Raw genomic sequence first — 18,376 nt, forward strand, 5'->3', positions numbered from 1 at the left:
CATCAAAATGGAAAACATGTGGGCTCTGGTGCTGAATTGGTAATGACAGTCGCATCAAAACTTTTAAGTCCACAGCATTAATTTTATTACATAATATTGTTCCTTTATCATTGAAATCCGAATTACATAACGGATCCTGTAGACCGAATGGTAAACAGTCGACGTCGCTCTAAACACGTCATTACGGATCCTCCCGATCCATTAACGGTGCTTTTAGGTACCACAAGCACCGGCAAGGGCTCGACGAGTGAATTAACCCATAGACACAGCCCACTGAGTTTCACGCCGGATCTTCTCAGTGGGTCGCGTTTCCGATTCGGTGGTAGACTCTGCGAAGCACTGCTCTTACTAGGACCAGTGCTAGCAACACATCCGGCTTGAGACCCGTGAGTTCACCTACATGTCAAGGCGAAGCTGATATAGCCTCCCAAGGCTATTAGCATAGGAAGGAGAAAAAAAATGGAAGTCGTTCATTATCTTCAGTAAATAAATAACGTAATTATCAGTAATTTTTTTTTTATTTTTTTTTATTGCTTAGATGGGTGGACAAGCTCACAGCCCACTTGGTGTTAAGTGGTTACTGGAGCCCATAGACATCTACAACGTAAATGCGCCACCCACCTCGAGATATAAGTTCTAAGGTCTCAGTATAGTTACAACGGCTACCCCACCCTTCGAACCGAAACGCATTACTGCTTCACGGCAGAAATAGGCAGGGCGGTGGTACCTACCCGCGCGGACTCACAAGAGATCCTACCACCAGTAATTACGCAAATTATAATTTTGCGGGTTTGATTTTCATTGCACGATGTTATTCCTTCACCGTGGAAGTCAATCGTGAACATTTGTTGAGTACGTATTTCATCAGAAAAATTGGTACCCGCCAGCGGGATTCGAACACCGGTGCATTGCTCGATACAAAATGTACATGTTAAAATCGTTATATTTGCTTTCATTTTAAAACTAATTACGTATTCTGAAACGAAAGCATAAAGCTATGATATTAATGAGTTATCATAACACGATGCTTATCAATGACACAACTGCATAATTTCATCGTTAATTCAACAGTGAAGTTATGAATAGCAATAATTTATTGCCCAATTTGTTATGAATCCGATATTCGGTTGATAGAGTAACCCAACCACATCCGGTTTCCAAAACTGAACAGAAATACGACAGCTGATAGCTTCGAGCTTTTGAGAACAATCGGGGCGTGTCAGAAAGTTGCTTTGTACTATTTTGAACTACACGATTCGCAGAAGCAATCCAGTAATTTGAATTAATGTAAGAATGGAACAGTTCGATTACAACAACAACAACAACAACAACAAAAACAATCAGCAACGTTGAAACAATTATAGCTTATTATGTACACTATAAATTTATTACACTGTATAAAATGTATTACACTGTAAATTAGATATTATTACTCGAAAATTAACATGTGCGTGATCACAGTGGTCATCAAATGTTTAAATATTCACATCGCCAATGAACTAGATAAAGTTCAATGGATAATTTTAAGCGAGTTGAGAAAACGTATCAAACGAAATGTCCGTACACTAAATTGCTCTAAATTCGAATCGCACAGCCTTCTAAGGGAAACGGAGTGTTAAGGTGAAATTATTATTAAGTTTGATTCAAGTCGTGTGGAATGTGAATTTAGCGAGCGCATGTGCAGCGAAGCGTCGAAGTCACTGGGAGAAGTACTTTACGCTGAGGCGAACTGGTGTACAGTGTACAGTCGCGCCGCGGAGCACGGGCGGGCCTCACGTAGCGCTACGCTGCTACGGGCTACGAACTTCTACAGCTGAGTAAACGCGTACTATGCCGCGAAAACTGTGAAGTTTCATATGTTACGCTACGATGTGTTCTGAATAATGTTGTTAAGGAAGTTTTTGTTCTACATACACTTGGGACTTGTCTTCCATGTTGTCATTTGTTTTAAAGATACCACTGGTGAGCTTTTCAGCCTTTTTTCCCAGGAACGAGGTTTTTATTTAGAAATTAAAAATACATATTATCTCTTCTTCGACGAAGTATCTTTGACGTTGATTTCAGGTTTAAGGAAGAACATAATAATGCGCTTTCTTAATCTTCGAACCTCATCAAAGTATAATGGTAATTGAATATCGTAACCGTAATATTAAATGTTAACGATTATTAGTGTTATAGCCAGCGACAAAGTGGCTTTCGTGCAGCAACTTCTTACCGTATATTAAATTAAATAATCTTGAAGAAAATTTCGAGACTGCTAACAATATTTATAATGATTAGTAATTAATTAAACAACACCATTAAAAAATACGTTGATACGTTAGAGGGAAGATAACCGAATAAAATATATTGAGACTAGTTTTTAATAAAAAAAAAATATTGCCTTTGTAGGCAGACGAGCGTACGGCCCACCTGATGGTAAGTGGTTACCGTCGCCCATGGACTTCAGCAATACCAGGAGCAGAGCCAAGCCGCTGCCTACAAATACAATATTTCGTTTTCCACGTTTCTGTATGCAGCAACCGGGCTGTGCCGCTGGAATTGTTGATATCACTGAGCAACGATAACCACTCATCATTAGATGGACTGTATGCTCATCTACCTATAAAGGCTATAAGGAAACGTTCAAAAATGACAACAATTTCAGTTATCGAATATGATTGAACAAAATAATATATTACTATTCGAACTAAATCTTAGCTAATATGAGTCTATTAGCTCCATAGCCCTTCCAGCTTAAACTGGCTATCAAGGCTCATAGAAACTACACCGCGAACGATATCACCAATGATTTTCAACATTACCAGACCAAGTTCGATTCTCGGTCAGATTTATTATAGATATTTCATACTCGAGTTCGGTGTCTTGTTTCATATCTGTATTCCGATACCATAACACAGGAGAAAACCCTAGCATGGGTTCGTTGAATTTCAAACGTTTAGAATATATGAATACCGCGGGTTCAAATATGATTATTGCGCAACAGAAAATTTCTAAACAGTGAATTAGTTAATCACTACATAGTATAAAACAAAGTCGCTTTCTCTGCCCCTATATCAGTCTGTCCCTATGTATGCTTAAATCTTTAAAGCTACGCAACAGATTTTAAGGCGGCTTTTTTTAATAGATAGAGTGATTGAAGAGGAAAGTTTATATGTATAATGACATCCATTAGATAGTGGAGAAATCAATAATAAATTACAGTTTCCGAAGCGAAACGAGGGCGGGTCGCTAATTAGTTATGTAAGGATAAAAAAAAGGAGACAGTAAACCTTCATACAAGCCTACGTTGCGTAGACTAACCATTTAATTACCACAGCACACATACATATTATCTATGCAATCCTAAGACATCAAAATTCTAATAAAATTGCATACTAGGCGTTTCTAAAATGAACTAAATCTGTGAATAAAAAAAATATTGATAATTCTTTCCCTAATAAATTTGCATTTACAGTCACGTAATACAAAAAAATCCACTCAAAATGAATTAAAACTTCAACATTTTGTAACGTAAATATCTATTATAAGTTCGCGTGTTGGTAAACGTTCTTTATTGTTTGTGGCTTTCGAACTCCCAGTAAACCTTTTATATACGGAAGAATAGATGTTTTATTACATTAGCATTGTGGGTTTTTGATTGAAAAATATCAATAAATCATCGATAATTGTGATTTAAAAATTATACGATGTTAATTTAACAACGATGAATTAAAATATACAGAAATCATTGATATTGCCAGTACCTTTGCCTGAGATTAGATATAAAAACTAAAATCCTTCTTATCTTTTAATATTATAAGTTTGAATTAAGCTGTGTGAGCGAACAAGCTAGTTCAATAATGATATTTTAAATGATATTTAAGACGTTTGTAAGAAAAAATATTATAACATTTTATTAATTAACTATAAATTAAAAAGTATAGATCGTTGCATCTCTCATCACTCTAACTATTTAGAGTTAATGAAGAAATTATATACGTCAAAGGTATTTATTCCTTTTCACTTATATTTAAAGAATTACAAATTTTCCTATAGCGTTACATAATTTCAGCACTGTAAGACTAATTTATTTTATTTTATTACTTACAAAATATACGAACAGCAAAACTGATAACAGCAATCTTAACTTTAAATTAACTTGGATCCGAAAACGTTATCACACACACAACGCTATAAAAATAATGAAGACAAATAGACCACAAATTCTCAAACCGCTCCGGCACGCCGTGAACACGAAACAAATAAAACAGAAACATTATTTAATTTACCACTGGTTAGCTAATTAAGGCATTCTCAATGATCGTGTATCAAATTTGACACCTTTATAAAACTGTGCATTATGTATAATTAATATACTATGTAATACTATATAGACACTTATGTAACTTATATAAGTTAAGAGACGTATGACTCTTTACCCACGTGAAACTTTGAGAAATCCAATCATTAACCAACCCTGTTGATAGTACCTGCTCTTTGTAAGCCATATAACCAATTCCGATATTACAGGCTGTTTAAATATATTATTTACAAAAACACAAATAAATCGATATTCATGATGTCATTGATATTGTAGGTAGACAAGGATACCACCTGATGGTGAAAAGTCACCGCGGCTCATGTGAAGCCGACAAGCCAAGTCACAGCCTACTACTGAGGAGTAAATACTTAAGACATTGTTCCACACGATTTGGTGTAATGTGTTCACATTTGTAAAATACCATCTTTTTTATCTAATTCAACTAAGAAATTATCTCAAAGTGGACGAAATTATTCCCGAAATGACATCCTTAGGCTCCGGTGAGCATTTAATACCAATTGACCTGTGAACTTTATAATCTACCAGATTATGCTACTGATCATAGGTGGTAGTCTGAGTAATTGGTGAGAGTATGTTTTTGTCGTAGATTGGTGTTGCACGATGTTATCCAAATCAGCGATACAACATTTTAATTAGGTTGTCCACGGTTATTTGTCACATAAAGCCCATTATGACTAGAATTATAATTAAATGAATCAACACTGAAAACATTTATATATTTACGTAATAGATTGTTGAGAGCGCTTGAATACATGAAATTATAAAGCTATAAGCTAACTTTTAAAACATGAAACGTGATGAAAAAAGAAAGCGTAATTGATCTTTTAGCCTACAGAAGAACTATTGAAGAAATATTCTTCAATGCAAGTGGTCACTGAAACAAAAAGTTTGAAGACATTTGCCAATTCCGGCCTCTCTATGATCTGCGTGTCCCAATCACACACATCACAGCAACCAAACATAAATACCGTAAATCAATCCATTTCCAGTCTTGCTTGCTTTTTTTTTCTAACAAATATCAATATTATGGAAACACCTAAACACTAACAATAGGCCTTGCGTAAATAGATTTTTATCATCATCTCATTATTGAGCGATAATTGTTAGGAAACGATCACCCTTGCTATCCGGTCACGTCAGCCGACTTCCGAGGAGCCATTAAATTAAGAGCAACTAAACTTCATTTATCTGGCCCTACACTTCTACGGACGATAAGGTTCAGAAACACGGCTGCTAACTTTCTACAAACTTACACCTAACTTCGGCGAAAAGTTATCGAATCACGCCGATCGCTTGAAAATTTGTTACTTACCCAATATTTTAAATAATCTCCTTTACAACATTCCTTATCGTAAGAAGTTTGCGCTCCGGTATTGATTACTTTTATTATGATGTCTTCTCGAAGATTTTGCGTTAACTCACATTTTACTATTGGACGTAATTACGTAACGTTAGTACAGTTATATTTTGGTCAAGAGCATCAATACGTTTCCTTAATATAAATATATAAGATTATTTAGTATTAAAAATTTAAAACCCGATTTTAATATAAATATATATATTAATGTGATAATCAAAAATAGTTGGTGAAATAAATAATTCGAAACAGAATTCTAAAGATCGACCGGCGTAGATTCTTTTTTTACATTAATATTCTTTTATCAGCATACTAATGGTTATTTCCTTACTCAAGAGTCAAGGTTAAGGTAATACAACCACATATAAAATGATTAATTTTATTAAAAGCAACGATACACATTAAATAGTTTGAAGTGGAATAAACTTATTACCTAGAGCCAGATCGCGTGACGGATCACGTTTGCCGAAGCAAGCAACGCGGGCTGCCAGCCACAATAAAAATCAAACTGGTTTCTTTATACGAAGCCTTTCAAAATGTTCAAATTAAGAATAAAATTCGAACGTCACTTAATCCTATCCAAACCTAACTAACCCCATACTAATTGCATATCATAATTTCATTTAAAATATAATATATATCTCAGCTCATTTTACAATACAATAAAAAAATCGACCTTCTGTCTCCAAGTGGACGGTGGTAGTCACACTGTATAACGTCGATGGACTCCAATAGCCGCATAAAGCTGTCTGGATTGGTAAAACCGTACACAAATTAAGTAAAATTAAAAATAGAAATAGTATTGGATGACAACCCTATTCCTGCGACCGACAAGCACGCCAGCCGGCGAGCGTCTATGCGATACGCAAATATTTATATCGCTCCCTCAGGCACAAGTCATTGCCTGAAAGCGTTGTCTTGTAGCCGATATCGCTATAAAGTAGAATATATTGCCTGCCGATTCTCTTTTAAAATCAGAATAAAAATAAAACTGCCGTATTCAAACTGATTTTAGGAGACAACGTTGAGTTGTTTATTGGTGTTTTTGAAAATCATGTTTCGGCGTATTTTTCCCGTTCATCACATGTGCCACTAGTAAATATATCACCTGACGGACTTATACCATAAATCCTGAGAGAGCAATGAACTATACGCTAAATGATGACGCAGATGACTAAATCACATTGAACTCGTATTTTAAATAATTCGAGGTCTTTTAATTAGAATAATCACAGCATGGCAGCGTCCGCAATTAAAATAGTTTTTCCGCACATTCGCTAAATTCTGACGTAAAGCAGTAACGCATTTCGGTTTGAAGGATGGGGCAGCCGTTGTACTGTGTAAACTGACACTTAGAACTCATATCTCCCACGATTACGTTACGAGTTACGGGTTACGAGCTATTCCGCTGCAATCTTTTTTACAAATACTTCTATACTTCTAATTCGTACTAAAACTTGTAAAATCGTTAAAACAACATGTTAAATCCTCATCAGTTGCTGAACAACTTGAGAATGTTCATTATTAAGACAACTCGGACACAAACAGATCCAAATTTAAGTTTAATTGAAATCGAAACATTAACTAAGAATAAATTTTCTCTTGTCTCTGTCTTCTCTTGTCTGCAAAGGAATCTGCATAAAAGGTTTTCGTAGTCAAGAAACCGCTGAGCTAAATTCGACAAAGAAATTTTATATTCGTGTTGGAAAGGCGAGAGCATGGTAAAAAATATTTATTTAATTTAATAAAAACACAATTTGTTAAAGTACAAAAGTAAAAGTTTCTAATACATTTCTTGTACGGAAATGTCATTATGGTTTCTTGTGTTTTACTTTAAAATTTTTACAGGGCTTAAAATGAGACCCAATGTCTTAACTATATAAATTTCCCTTACACGATTTAAACAAAAAATGTAAATCAATTGCGCGGTTGACAGAAATATTATACAAAAATTTAAGGCCAAGAATTCTTTTTTTTTAGTAAAAGTTCAATTTTTTGTATGAAGCTGTTCTCAGTGTGAATGTATGACATAGCATTTTGTGGAAGTCCGCGTAACTGAAAGCCGTAATTGGCTTCGCTTTTAAACCTTTTTATATGGAATATAATTTTATTTACATTTATTTGTCTTCAAACGATTTTATTGCGTTTTAATTTACTAAAAAATAAAAATTAACAGATATTTCTTTAAATTAGTAAAGACGGATGGGGGGAAGAGCTTATGCTTCATCTGGTGTTAAGCTGTTTTCCGCCCCCATTGATACGACAAGACGAATGTCGCAGCCTCAAGATGTCAAGACGCCAAGAACTCTCGATTGCATTGAAATTACAGAAATCGCAACACAAATTACATTATTAAATCTATCAAAAACTCGACCTACTGTAATTAAATTGTCTTTACTGTACCTTCCGTTATCACACATGTATAATATATAAATAATTTGAAACTAGAAATAAGTGTTAAAGGACCCGAAAAACAAAGGAACAACTATCTGTGTGATGTGATGATGGTAATAAAACAACATTGACTCACCAAGCGATCTTCATCATTATTATCTCACGATAACAAAGACCTACAGACATTTTTAACACTACACTAACAGTCATCCACTATAAAATTGCAATTTTCCGTGCAAAACTAAATGATAAAACTTTGTTCTTAAAAAACGGTACAAAATGCTATTATGGAATTTGTAGAGATATTCAGAGTTCAAATGGAAAAGCGTAAATGTTTTTATTCCGAACAAAGCGTAAAGTGTGTCATAATTTAAAATTTTAAATAATTAATAAAAACATACACTCCTAATCTCCTACATCTTATTTGAAATAGGCTAAAAATAAATAGAGAACGTCGTTATACCGAAAGCAAATTACTCGGTAGTCTAGCTTGTAAGGGTTTATCTTTAAAACGAAATTGATTTTAACCTATACATAATTGAAACTGACTGTGAGGTGGTGAACGAATTATTTCTATTTTCGTACGACTATTCACAGGCAATGAATATTATTTTCGTCTCATGGCTTCTGATGTCTTCCCCCTCTAGAGAAGGGGAAGAGGACGACCGAAGAAGACATGGATGGAGTGTGTGAATGACGATTTGAGAGAGAGAGAGAGAGAGAGAGAGGGAGAGGAGTGAGTGTTGAAATGACGACTGATAGAATAAAATGGAATGGAAAAATTAACTGTGCCAACCCCTCCTAGTGGGATAAGGTGGAAACAAAGAAGGTTTCTAATGTCTGTTTTTCAGTTATGCTGATGGGTCTAATTTTTTGTTGTATTTTTTTCTTGATTTCAATATGTTGGCTACATTGCCTATCAGACGCTAACTGCTAGACGTAGGCCTCCCTAAATGTTCACAAGATGTTCGGTATCTGACAATCATTACCAGAAAATTAATTTCAACAATGTTGGCAGTTAATTAATTGCTTCACTAAAATGTTCTTCGATTCATGTAGTTGAGCGACTTGTTTTAGAATATTTTAGTAATCTTAAGGTTTCATTATTGAATTCAATTTGTAATTTTTTTAAGAAGATTTTTTTTAAGAATTAGCAATTTAAGTAATACAGTAAATGAAATTTCAAAAATTATGTATGTTAGTAAACATAACACCTATGTTCATTGCTGCCCTATTTAATTTATTCACTATTTATTTATTATATTCAGTATTTACTTTTGAATCTTATTAACTCTATCACCCAGTCAATAAAACTTATATTTCTAAGGAAAGTATGTCTTGTGTAAAAACTATTCCTCGATAAACAACACAAAGTTAATTAGCAAAATTATACAGTCACCAAAGTATTTCATTCGACATACAAAACTTTTTTTTTTTTTTTCAAATTAGTTGCATTAGAGATGCCTTGATAATAGTGTCAATTCAGCGAACTAAGTGAAAAGCTCCACGTTGCGAACCGACTTCCACATTTGAAAACTTCTCAACCAATTTTCACTAATACCTTTCACATTGGGGGATTTTCTTTACTTTCACCTGTTTCCATTACTTTTTTCCATTATTCAGTAGATAATCGTCTGGCGGCCGCGGTTATTAAGCTATTAACAGCAGCTATTAAATTTGAGGACAACGAACACTCTTTTGATTGCGTTGTTGGATGTACGAACTCAGCCCATATGGTGTTCAATAGTTATTGAAGACACAGACATCACAAGAGACACGAGTTTGAATTCTCAATTTTTTTTATTGACAGTTTTTTTTTGATTGCCCTTGTAGGCAGACGAGCTCACGGCCCACCTGATGGTGAGTGGTTACTGTCGCCCATGGACTTCAGCAAGGCTAGGGGCAGAACCAAGCCGCTGCCTACCGCATAATACTCTCCACAGGCCTCGTTTGAAGCAGGACATGTCATAGCGCTCGGGAAACACCGTAGAGAGGAGCTCATTCCATAGCCGGATGGTACGTGGCAAAAAGACCTCTGGAAACGCACTGTGGATGACAGTAGCTCCAGGGGATGATACGGTCCACCTTCTGAAGAGTCACCGTCGCTCTAGAATTTCAGCAATGGCAAAAATACAGCCAAGCAGCTGCCTATTACAACTGTCATTAGATTGTATAACAGATGTACCGCTCTTCAAGCTAGTATGGATGATTGATTTGCGGCAGGAATGGGCAGAATGCTAGTATCTAGCCGGACTTACAATACGCCGTAGCAGCCGCAATGATTTTCGGGAATCTGGGTCTATGACTAGAAGGAATCAAGGCGCTGTTCCTTTAGTGAATGCGGCTAGAGTGCATAGAAAGTATTTTAATCCCAAACTACGATGAACCAGAATGATACTCAAATCACAGTCAATATATTATTCTACCATAGTGCTCTGGGGTACAGGTAGCTTGAGACGATTCAGTAGTACTTACTACTGAATCGACTCAAGCTACCGGTCAGTCAGTAGACCATAAGAAAATTGTCCAGAATTAATTAACGTGATAAACCAATTGCTAATAATAGTTAACCCGCTTCGAACAACAAATACATCTCACAATAATAACAGTAATACTGTAATTAATTTATTACTGCTGTTTTTGCTATATTTTACGACGGTCGTTAAACTAGGGATTCCCAAAGTAATGGATATTTGGAGACTTAGCCCTCATATATCAAAATAGGTGATGTGTCTGAGCATCCGTAACCAATTGGCTCCAGGTCGGCTCCAAAATCATTCACCCGTACATTCAAATAAAAACACAACTGACACAATCCGTTTAAAAAGCGTTGCATTTTACCACGATCATTTAAATCTGGACTAACAAATTGCGTTTAGACTGCGGACAAACGAGACCAATCGTCATACTAAAAAATAAAATAGAGACCATGCTATATCATACGGAATACAATGGCATTTTTTCTGATCCGGAACAATAAAATGTCCCGCCCGCAGTCATTGGTAAACATGAATGACAATTTGCGATATAAAATACTTTAGCATTACAGCATAACGTCCGTAACGTCGTATACAGAAGTACCGACATAAAGTATTTAAAAGTTTCTTTTAGAGTCTCTGAGGAGCATAATATTCCAACATAAATTCTCCTCGGGGGCTCACCCCACTCTTTGAACCCATAAAACGATAAAGATCATCTTTTGTAGCTTCTGAAGGAGCGGTTAGGTTTCTTGTGTCTTAACAGTCGAGCAATTTCACTAAAATTATACGTTAATTTGCGAATGATTACACGTAATTGAAATTTCATATTTGAAACCATGTTATTATCGAGAACTCTGAAATATTGTTAGTTTGGAGTTACATATTATATAGATGTGAATGCTTCCTCACTATTTCAAGCATAAATATATAAATTTTATTATGCAGATCGAATGCAACATATGAAAGATTTCTAATTGAATCCGTAATAAAAGCCATTTAATTTATCAGCTCAAGTTTTTTTTTTAGATCTACATTTGTTGGACATAATCACGTCGTGTAGTTTGATTTTACACTTATCTACGATTCAACAATAAACTGGTAACAAAATTTTACGAATCGTAAAAATACGCTAAACATTTTACAGCCGATCAATACGGCCTATAGTTTATTTTGTTCATTGTAAACTTTTTGCTGTACAACTATACTGGACTTTATTAAAACGACACTGAGTCAATTTTTTGGACAATACATATTCACACATGTAACATTCTGTTGTAATTTACCGTAATAAATTACAATGTCTACGCCTAATACTAAAGGGTAGGTTCTTTAATACTTTCATTACACCTTTAGTTTAGTAGATGTTCTGAACAGATACAGAGAAAAAAACGTTCATTATCGGCTCTAGCGAACAAATAAAACAGGATGGCACCCCAGGGGCCGTTCTCTTGGATATTGCGACCCGCAAGCAAATTTACTCTAGGCACAATAAATGCTTAGGATCGTACGTGAGCGAACACGCCGCTTCGCCAACAATAACATTTATACACTGATACATTAGAAGGGAGATAAAACCTTACTAATAAATGCACGATGTCACATATCTTGTTAATGGAAACACTTGTTTAATTCTAACGTGCGCGAAAGATATCGGCCCCGAATGAATTCAACATTAAAATGTAAATTTGTATTTACATCTCTCACATCTTCTTCTCGTAGTTCAAACTGAATTAACGTTAATTCCTTTCACTAACGTTAACATTTACGTGAATCAAGTCATATTAGAAGTTCTGTTATTAATTACGAGATAAGAACTGACGAAATTATAACGTTCACTGTCAACACGAAACTTCAAATAGATTAATTCTAAATACGTACGAGTACATAGAGCGCTTCAAATTGCTGTTTCTCTGTTCTTTATAAGTATATTAAAAAATTTCGAACTTAAGCCCAATATATATCATATCTTGATTAGTTTTATTTAAAACTTATTATTTTATTTAAATTATTAGTTAAGAATTAGATTAGTTATAAAATCTTCATTTGAATTGCAAATCCATATTAAATAATGTAAAAAAAATTCTAAAGTTTTTTTTTTTTTGGTGGTTCATCAGATAACTTTATTATAATCTAAATATAATAAATAAAAAGGCTGTTAAAAAAGCTTTTAAAAATGCAGGTTTAAAAAAAATATGCATAGCGAAAATTTTAAAAAAAATGCGTACATAAAACACAACTTACAAACCATAAAGCCGAATTTACATTACGAAATTAGTGGCGTGAAATTAATTTCGTGACATTAGTTTTACTAACAGTTTCACGTGTAATTTAATACTTTCGTAATGCATGCATTAATTTCATGCATGGAAATTAGTTTCGTGCCCTGCGCGATTTTTTGGTGAAATTAATGTCATGCAACTAATTTCATAGTGTAAACGCGACGTGAAAATAATGTCGCGAAAGGGCCTGCGCTGTGCGGACGTGTGTATTGTTAGTTCGGACGCGCTTCAAGCGTTGAAAATGGCAAACCAACGATGGAGTACAGAAAAAAATATAGATCTTATTAATGAATATCAATGACAAGGGTCCCAAAACACCTACAGTAAAAAATCAAAATTATCTTCACTCATTCGAAAATAGTTTTTATAACTCTCAGGATCTTCATCTGCTAATTCAGAGACTAATTTCATTGCACCTAAATGCCTTCTTGTTTGACCATCCTTGAATCTACCAACTTTTTTTTCTTGATAGTATTTTTTTAAGTTTATAGGTATATAAGCATTTCTTTAGCTACATTAAATATAGCAAATTACAGCTTTGATGTTGAAGGCGCCATGGCTACTGCGATACTGTGGATTTCTCGACACTAATTTTTTAACGAAATTACTTTCGCATATATCGATACTACTTTCGTGAAACTGAGCTCAACATGCATGACACTAATTTCGTAATGTAAACTCGGCATAAATAATACTCGTATGAATAAACAATTGAATATTGTTTGACAAAAACACACGCGTCGCCTTGGGTGAAACAAAAAAATTTATTAAAATAAAAAGTTATTATTTTCTTATAAAATTGACGCAATATTTTTGTTGGGCTGTAAATTGAAAACATAAAATTACCTTATATAATTTTTTACGCTTCAAATCGTACATACAAGACAAATTCTTACACTATAGAAATATAGAGTCACCAGTTTTATTTGTCTTCTATTCATTTTTAGTTTATATAGTTAGCTAGTTTATATAGTATTTAGATCTAAAATACAAAACCATAAATAAAAGAGATTTTTTTTCACCCTTTAACGTTTCAAGCAACGTAGTAAACATTCACACATTACATAGATTTTATGATAATCGATTTAACAATACATTTAGGTTCGCAGGACAAAAGATAAAAACTAGCGATAGTAATACTTCAAAAATGATGAATTTTGACTCAGAAATCATTCGGGATACGTATTATAATGTAAATAGATACCAACATAGTCAGCTTTCATTATTATCAAATTAATTATTCACATCGTCCCGCAGCCTCCCGCGTGGGATATGAAATGAGACCGTAGGACGATTCCCACTAATTTCTAACTTATTTTATACAGGCCACTTGTGCTGTTATAAAAACATGAAATTCAAACAGCAAAATGAACCATATGCTTAGTCAGTTTAAGTACAAAACTTAAAACATTGAAGTTAGTGAAATAATTTCGACTATCTGACAAACCATTTTATACATAGCTACACTCGTTTTTAGGGTTATTTTAAAATGAAATATATAAACATGAACTATAACACCGACAGTTGTCTTTGAGATTAAAATAACAAACGATGGGAGATTAAATTACTTAAGATTTCCGGAATGCCAACTGTTTGAAACATCTACTCCGATTAAGGAAACTGATATCTTCTTGTTTTTCTCGAAAAACATACCTCAGTTTTGTTTTCTGAACTGAAGATTTGTAAAAAGTATTTTAAAATTTTCAGAAGTACCACGCTTCGAAGATAGTCTTAACAACTTGACAGTTTCACTAGGTAGAGAAGCCGTATTCACTTGTGTCGTCAATGATCTCGGATCCTACAGGGTACGTATTAAAGCAAACACGAGATTAAGCTACCGGTAGGCAGTGGTTTAGCTCTGCCCCTGTCATTGCTGACGTCCATGGGCGACGGTAACCACTCACCATCGGATGGGCCGAATTCTTGTCTGCCTACAAGGGCAACGAAAAAGCCGCAAACGTATTAAAGTAAATAGTTTTTCTGATTAATTCACATATTAATATGATTGATATGATTATGATACATTCATTCATGACATCTATCAAGACAGCCTAAGTACTCTGTAATTTCAATTTCTAAATACATTTACTTGATTAAATTAACTTAACGATAAATGGTTATTCGAGTTGTTATTACTTATAACACCATTACTTAATGATTTTCGAAACGAAAAGTGAAATAATTATGATATTAAATAATACTATTTGTAATGTATGTAGCCGCGAGAACTTAAAACAGTATAAGTCAGTGCGTAGTTCCTTTTATATGATCATTGGCTTTAGAAGGAGGATATTGAAAGTACAGTGATACAAATTCCTAAATTAAAAATTAACATCACTCAACCTAAACACATCTTTCGAACACTTAACTTACTGGTGGTAGGACCTTTTGTGAGTCCGCGTGGGTAGGTACCACCACCCTGCCTATTTCTGCCGTGAAGCAGTAATGCGTTTCGGTTTGAAGGGTGGGGTAGCCGTTGTAACTATACTGAGACCTTAGAATTTATATCTCAAGGTGGGTGGCGCGTTTACGTTGTAGATGTCTATGGGCTCCAGGAACCACTTAACACCAGGTGGGCTGTGAGCTCGTCCACCCATCTAAGCAATAAATAAAAAAACTTAATATTACGCATTATTATCTAATGTAGTTTAGAATCATAATATTGTGTGTTTGGATAGGTGGCGTGGCTACGTGTGGACACGCAAACGATCCTGACAATAGCAACCCATGTTATCACGAAGAACCATCGCATAGCTGTGAACCACAGCGACAGGCGCGTCTGGTTCCTTCACATCCACGACGTACGGCAATCAGACCGAGGCTGGTATATGTGTCAACTGAACACAGACCCTATGAAGAGTCAGACAGCTTATTTAGATGTTGTAGGTACGTGTTTCGCATTCTTAACACATCGACTGCCACGTAGGTCACCGGTGCCCTACGCGGGACACTGAAGTAATTGTGTCGATTTCTCTCTTCGATCTTCTTACTAAGGTAACAGAATTTCTAGTAGATTCTGGGAAAGATGAATCTGAAGATACTGAGAATGAATTTATTTCTAAGTGACCTAAAAGACTGAAGTAATTGAAGTAATTGGGTCGATTTCTGTTATTAAACGCCTGGATTACCTAACTTCGCCCTCTTTTGTAAGTCAATGTGTGTTATAGTCTTTTAGGTTTATTCTCAGTATCTTCAGGTTCATCTTTCCCAGAATCTACTAGAAATTCTGGCACCTTAGTAAGAAGATCGAAGAGAAAAATCGACATAATTACTTCAGAGCGCCACGTAGGATATGGCAGTCAACGTGTTAATATGTAAAAAAACGTGTGTGTATAATTCACACGTGGTAGAAGTGAAACCTTAAAAAATTTAGGCTTCACGATAATGAGACGAATGTAAAATTTCGGGAAGAGGATAATTGTAGGTTTTAGTAATGATGATAATGATACAAAGTTTGATAATTATTTTATATTTTATTCGTATAATATATTACATAGATTTATTCAGAGTGTATCATATTAGGTACGAAGCAGAGCACAAATAGAACCACGATATAAGAAACACTGTAAGTTAAATGCATCCCATCTCATTTTCTCCCACGTTAAATCTTATCAATTTATGTGTCTATCTCTTTTTACTGTCGCTTTTTCGTTTCATCGACTTTCGAATCACAACGATGCTAAATAAGTTTTCACTTTAAAAAATACGATAATCAATAGGCCGTATACTCGTCTGCCTACAAGGATGAATGTAAAAAAATTTAACTTGAATTAGGTACGAATGATTTCTATGTTATTATACAGATAACTGAACAGAATATTCTCTAAATCCCTTTTTTCAGTTTTCTATATTCTCAGAATATCTTTCATATTTTATTCGCTTGGCATACATTTGTATAATAAGATGGAAATTATTTAAATCTAATTCCTATTTGCCTTTGAAAATCTACATCTTGTAAAATAGATTATTTTAAAAAATCTAAAATTTTAAAAAATTATAATCTAATATTTAAAAAAAAAAAGACATGCCCGCTGAGTTTCTTGCCAGTTCTTCTCAGGACGGTGGCTGCTTTTTTGTGAATTAGCATTAGTTCTTTTTGACGTTAATCAAGTGTGTACTTTCATTTATGTTGAATAAAAAAAAAAGAATTGATTTGAAAGAATTTTACTAAAATATTGATTATGTTTTTCAGTAATAAAATACTTTACATATCTGTTTAGTTCCGCCGGACATCTTAGACTACCCGACAAGCAGCGACCAAGTGGCCAGAGAAGGCGCCAACGTAACTCTGCGGTGTGCCGCCCACGGGGTACCGACTCCGATAGTTGTATGGAGAAAAGAGGCTGGGGACTTGTTACCTACAAGTAATTTTAGTGATACACACAGTAAGGAATATTATTTGTTATACAATATTTAAACTCTTAGAACAGTTTCGCTTTTCTCAGTCTTTTCAATCACAAAAGAAAAGATAAAGCAAGGAGGTAATTTTTTTTTTTTTGCTTACTTGGGTGAACGAGCTCACAGCCCACCTGGTGTTAAGTGGTTACTGGAGCCCATAGACATTTACAACGTAAATGCGCCACCCGCCTTGAGATAAGTTCTAAGGGCTCAGTATAGTTAAAACGGCTGCCCTACCCTTCAAACCGAAACGCATGACTGCTTCACGGCAAAAATAGGCAGGGTGGTGGTACCTACCCGTGTGGACTCACAAGAGGTCCTACCACCAGTAATTACGTAAATTATAGTTTTGCGTATTTGATTTTTATTGCACGATGTTATTCCTTCACCGTGGAAGTCAATCGTGAACATTTGTTGAGTACGTATTTCATTAGAAAAATTGGTATCTGCCTGAGATTCGAACACCGGTGCATCGCTCAACACGTATCTTTTATCGCTCTTATCATTTAGGCCACGACGACTTGGAATGAATGAATGTAGGTACACTGGTGGTAGGACGTCTTGCGAGTCCGCACAGGTAGGTACCAGTACTATTTCTGCCGCGAAGCAGTTATGCGTTTCGGTTTGAAGGGTGGGGTAGCCATTGTACTGTAAAAAACTGAAACCTTAGAACTCATATCTTAAGGTAAGTGGCGGCATTTACGTGGTAGACGTTTATGGGCTCCGGTAACCATTTTACATCAGGTAGGCCGTGAGCGCGTCCACCCACATATGCAATAAAAAAAGTTCACTGATGCTCATGTATTTCGGCACTGCATTACCATAGATATAGCTAACCTTGTGCCTACCGCTTATTTATATACTAAAAAATATATTCTTCTATTGGTAAGAAGTTCTTCAAATTCTGCTGTCATTTATGAAATTACTAAAAGTTGGCATTTCAGTATAAAAACCTACTCATAGAATATTTATTCTCAAATCAATGTTCGTTTTATAAAAACGGCAAATGACTTTAACAACCTTTTAAAAGTGAATGGTGAAACGTAAATCCAAAATTTCCAGTAATAACTCGGCGAGCATCCGACCTAAATAGCAAAACTGAGGGTTAGTGGAAAAATCCTTTTATAGTGCACTGCAGCTGTCT

At 34.9% G+C, this 18,376-nt stretch overlaps 1 protein-coding gene across 1 annotated transcript in view; it reads left to right on the forward strand.

The window, feature by feature from the left end:
- Positions 1-1,736: 1,736 nt before the first annotated feature.
- Positions 1,737-18,376, forward strand: part of LOC101745834 (lachesin) — a 30,946-nt gene continuing 14,306 nt past the window's right edge. The window contains exons 1-4 of the mRNA XM_021350906.3: positions 1,737-1,962; positions 14,542-14,639; positions 15,513-15,720; positions 17,055-17,219. Of these exons, the coding sequence (XP_021206581.1) occupies positions 1,884-1,962; positions 14,542-14,639; positions 15,513-15,720; positions 17,055-17,219 (550 nt within the window). The 5' untranslated portion in view covers positions 1,737-1,883. The remainder of the gene's footprint in view (positions 1,963-14,541; positions 14,640-15,512; positions 15,721-17,054; positions 17,220-18,376) is intronic.

Source organism: Bombyx mori, chromosome 6, assembly GCF_030269925.1.
Source record: "Bombyx mori chromosome 6, ASM3026992v2".
NCBI classification, from domain to species: domain Eukaryota; kingdom Metazoa; phylum Arthropoda; class Insecta; order Lepidoptera; family Bombycidae; genus Bombyx; species Bombyx mori.